This window comes from Nicotiana tabacum, chromosome 18, assembly GCF_000715075.1.
Source record: "Nicotiana tabacum cultivar K326 chromosome 18, ASM71507v2, whole genome shotgun sequence".
NCBI lineage: Eukaryota > Viridiplantae > Streptophyta > Magnoliopsida > Solanales > Solanaceae > Nicotiana > Nicotiana tabacum.
In genome coordinates, this window is record NC_134097.1 from 156,513,983 (window position 1) to 156,518,305 (window position 4,323).

The 4,323-nt window shown below is 31.6% G+C and overlaps 1 protein-coding gene across 1 annotated transcript; it reads right to left on the reverse strand.

Moving 5' to 3' along the window:
- Nucleotides 1-1,357: 1,357 nt before the first annotated feature.
- LOC107775177 (dirigent protein 22-like) lies at nt 1,358-2,313 on the reverse strand. The gene has a single exon (XM_075236518.1). It carries the CDS (start codon nt 2,288-2,290, stop codon nt 1,715-1,717), a length of 576 nt encoding a protein of 191 aa, XP_075092619.1. The 5' UTR covers nt 2,291-2,313; the 3' UTR covers nt 1,358-1,714.
- Nucleotides 2,314-4,323: the final 2,010 nt, after the last annotated feature.

A 4,323-nucleotide genomic window follows, 5' to 3' on the forward strand; every position in this document is an offset into this window, starting at 1 on the left:
TCTCCCTATTGAAGGGAAGGGAAAAGAAACTTTTAAAAAAAATATAGGAGGTCTATCTTGAATATAAATGAAGAACTTGGGACACTCCTACCTAATCAGCTATAAGCAATCTTTAACCATCATAGGGTTAATTTGATCTACGATAATTAATATATTTGTTTATATCAAGTCTGTCGAGGGTCTACTGAAGTCTTTCTATCTACACAAGGTAAGAATAAGATTCGACTACACACTTCTTTTTCTGGACCTCACGTGTGAGATTAACTAGGTATATTATTATTGATATCAGGTTAGATACATAACTTGGTAAAAAGAGTAAATATCGGCTATAACATATTAAATTATACTGATAATGTAAATTAGTATATAAGTTAAATCCCTTTAATCTTATTCCGATAATAACTCCTAAATTGACGCTCACAATTGCTTGTATAATCTAACACTACCTTGAAGCATCTATAAGAGGTAAGTATCCTTTTCTTTTTCCTTCATGTTTTTTTTCCAAACAAAGATACTATACGTGGTATTAGCTAGGTTGCTTTTCTTCGTTTGCAATGCAATTTTTATTAGCTCTGTGTATCAGTTTTCTGTACCATATCTACAATAGCAATAATAGGTATCCAAATGGGTATCATTTGATACAAGAAAATGAAAAATAAAATGTGATGATTGTTTTTCAGGTAGGAGACGACCTTCATGCGTGCCAAAGTCCCAAATATACCTTTTACCCCTTTTCGAGTAATTGCTAGAGCCTAGAAGAGTAAAGCAAAATTTCGATCATCCACCCACATAGAAATGGCAGTCAAGTACACAAAGTATCACGCATTATGATATAGAGAATCTACCATAATGCAAGCATTAGTGGCTGCTTTCGCGGCTCGAAATATAAGAATCAGATAATTTTGCTTATCAATACTTAGACAAATAGAAAGAAATTATCTATCGTATTTTTTGTCTCTAGTAACTAGCATTTGAACCATAATCTTCAAAATTACATCACTTTATTAATTGACCATTAAACCATACCTTATCCACCAAAATTTATGCTTCTTCATTTTTATCTATTTAAACTATAGTATTACCTTTGTGATAGGCCGAAGAATACCGACTAGTACAAAGCTAGCAAGGAACTTGACATAATATATGCATGAGTCAGGTCACAACTAAAGTACAACCTAACCAAAAGTCGTTTATTTATTACACGTTTTAAGTTAGCACACTGGATACGCACTCGTATATAAGTGATTTGATAACATGCCAAAGTCAGCAAATTACACAATAACAATTATGCTATACCCATAATTACATAACTTAAATTTTTATTATAACAATGTAGGTGTCCGGTAACTTGCGCGCACCTGGATTAATTCCCAATACTAGCTACTTCTCGATTTTTCACAATCATATTAACTCAATATACAACTCCGTTCATCAAACTTGGACTTAGACCGATAGCAGAGAATTAATCATCTAACATTGCCTTTGGTGGAATTGTCTTTCCAGGCTGTATTTTGCGTGCTATTCCTCGAAAGAACCTCTACTTGGATTCATTTCAAGTCTCGAGTTGAACACTCATATTAAAGTTTGAACCTGACCTTGACAAAGATTATGTGGTCGCGACCTAATTATTTAATGTTAGTTGGCAGCCAACATAAGAAAATGATTGAACTTAATTAAATAAACTTAACATAAGATTAAAACAATATATTCAAGCTCAATAGTGTAACACATAAGCATCATACTGAACTGTAGCATCCTTAGTTTTCAAATCCAGTAACTTAGTCCTTGCCTGAACATACCCTCTAGCAAATCGGAAAAGCCCACTGCCACCAATCACCGGCATCTCTCTCACCGTCTCGAACGCCGAATTCCGGCCGAGCACGGCTAACGTGCTACCATTATATTTCCCTTCAATAAACACAAAATTCATGACCATTAATATACTTAATTCACTTTGTGAAGCTGAACCATAAAACCCTTGTGCCCTTCCAACAATTTTGGAACTCAATTTTGGTCCTAGGGTTAGGGCATTATCCATCATGTTTATTAGGCCGAATCCTGTGAGGATGGTGGTTGTGGGTGGTGGTACGATCATAATAGAGGTTGGTTTCGAGCCACTTAAAATGTCGTGCCAATAGAATCTGAAATGACTGAGTTTCTCTCTTTTTACACCGTTGGACTTTCTATTTATAGATTTTCTGAACACGTATTCATTATCTTCTCCAGTGGCCGAAAAAACTATAAGAGAAAGGAGAATGGAGATAGTGAAGAAATAAAGGAGTCTAGGCATGGAAGTAAATTTTTTGGGTTACTTGGTAGTTATGGATAATTGAACATACGCGCGCATGAACTTTCTATTTATAGACGGTCAAGCCAAAATAATTCCGATGAACTACTAGAACTTGGGCTGTTTGGTCTTTTTTGTTTCTAATTATTACTCCTTCCAATCCAAAATAAGTGATTTTTTGGGTTTTTTCTTGTGGTCCAAAATAAGTGATTTTTCCAGATTTCAAGAATGAATTAATTATTTTTTTTTCTACATTGTCTTTGGAGTAATTAATGTTGGAGTATGTGTTAGGAATATTTATGTGAAGAGATAATAAAGGTTAATATGATCAATTTCATTGTTAATTAATGTTAAAAGGTAAATTTTTGAATATGTGTGAAAACAACCAAAAAAAAATTACTTATTTTGGACTGGAGGGAGTAATTATTATTTTTGGCTAAAGTTTAAAAAATTTACCACTATACTTCCAACTACTACACACAAAAAGAAAAAAGACAAAAAAATAGAGACTAAAATGGGAACAAAAAATAGTGGGATAATCTTGCACTTTTGATCCCTTAAGTATTTGTAAATATTTGATATTAGTCCTTGCGATATTTCATCAAATATATTTTACTTTGAATTAATTGATTGTGTATTTTGGTCTATTTACATAGAAAATATATCACATTTAGATTATTATGATAATTATACTACCGCTCAGCTATGGAGTAATAATGAATATTTAACATAATATGTGAGTAATTAACTAATGACTAACAATTAATAGTTCGTTAAACTTGTGAGAATTCACAAGCAAAAAAGTTCAAAAATCGACATTTCAGTTAAGTGAAGGTTAAATGTGTTTAACAAATTATTACAAAAACCAAAATAAGAATTTACAATATTTCAGGGATTAAAAGAACAAATTTCTTTAGTAGAGTAGTAATTCAAATTAAAGCTATCTGCTATCATAAATCATTATGTTTCACTACACTAGTCTTATTATTTGAAAAATATCTGTCAGACGCTAGAGTTTTCAATAACTATAATGATTTCCTTCCCCCACTTTGATTATCTGGATTAATTAATTTATAATAGTATAATTAGAAAGAATTTTTCCTCGATTATTTCACATTACTATGAAATAAATAAGGCTATCTTTCTTTCTGAATGTGATAACATAACAATATGTAAGCGCTTAATTTTTCGAATATAAACGAATACCACATAATACTAGTTTTTCTTCCAAACTAGTGACCAGTCTCAAACCGAGGTGGAGTCACGTATGGTTCAGTATTCTAGTTTTTTTAAGTTATTAGATTCCAAATTAAGAATATGTATATATTCAATAGGTTTCTTAAGACAAATACAAAATTTGGACCAAAATTACTGGGTTCGACCGAACCCGTAATATATATACTAGCTTCGCCTGATCTCAAACCTTGTCTAATATGATGATGGACGACATTTAACGACAGACATTTAATGTTTACCATATTATATATTGAATGATTAGAATGGAAGCACACTAGTAACTGTGTTCCATTATTGCAGTTCCAAGGAAAAAGTAATAGTAATGAACAAGTTTAGCTAGGGATAGATCTAGCATGTAAGCTGTAGTCATATTCACTTTGTACTTTTTCTAGTCCTATACATAAATTATATATTGATCATACATAATTATACGCATATAATACATACATTATGCATATATTATACCTCCACTAGCTATTTTAAATTTAAACGGTTAGATGAGCGGCTATTTTGGTTAATTCTACAGAAAGGGTATAAGCTGGTCATTATGAACTATGGGCCTTTTAAATGTTCAGGCCCAATTGGAATAAGAATCCAAAATATTTCCATTTTTCCGTTGGGGTTGGTAAGATAGATTATGATCGGGTAATCTACACGGTATGCCCACCGAAAATGCTAGTTAATTCCATATACTTTTAAAATATTTACTTTACCATGTATACTTATTTTATAAAAGTTTATTACTTTTTAAACTTTTAATATCATTTTATGGTAAAAATAGCACGGTATAGCAAGTTTTC

Excerpts from the sequence above, each read along its gene's own strand:
- LOC107775177 (XM_075236518.1), bottom strand. The coding sequence starts at position 2,290 with ATGCCTAGACTCCTTTATTTCTTCACTATCTCCATTCTCCTTTCTCTT.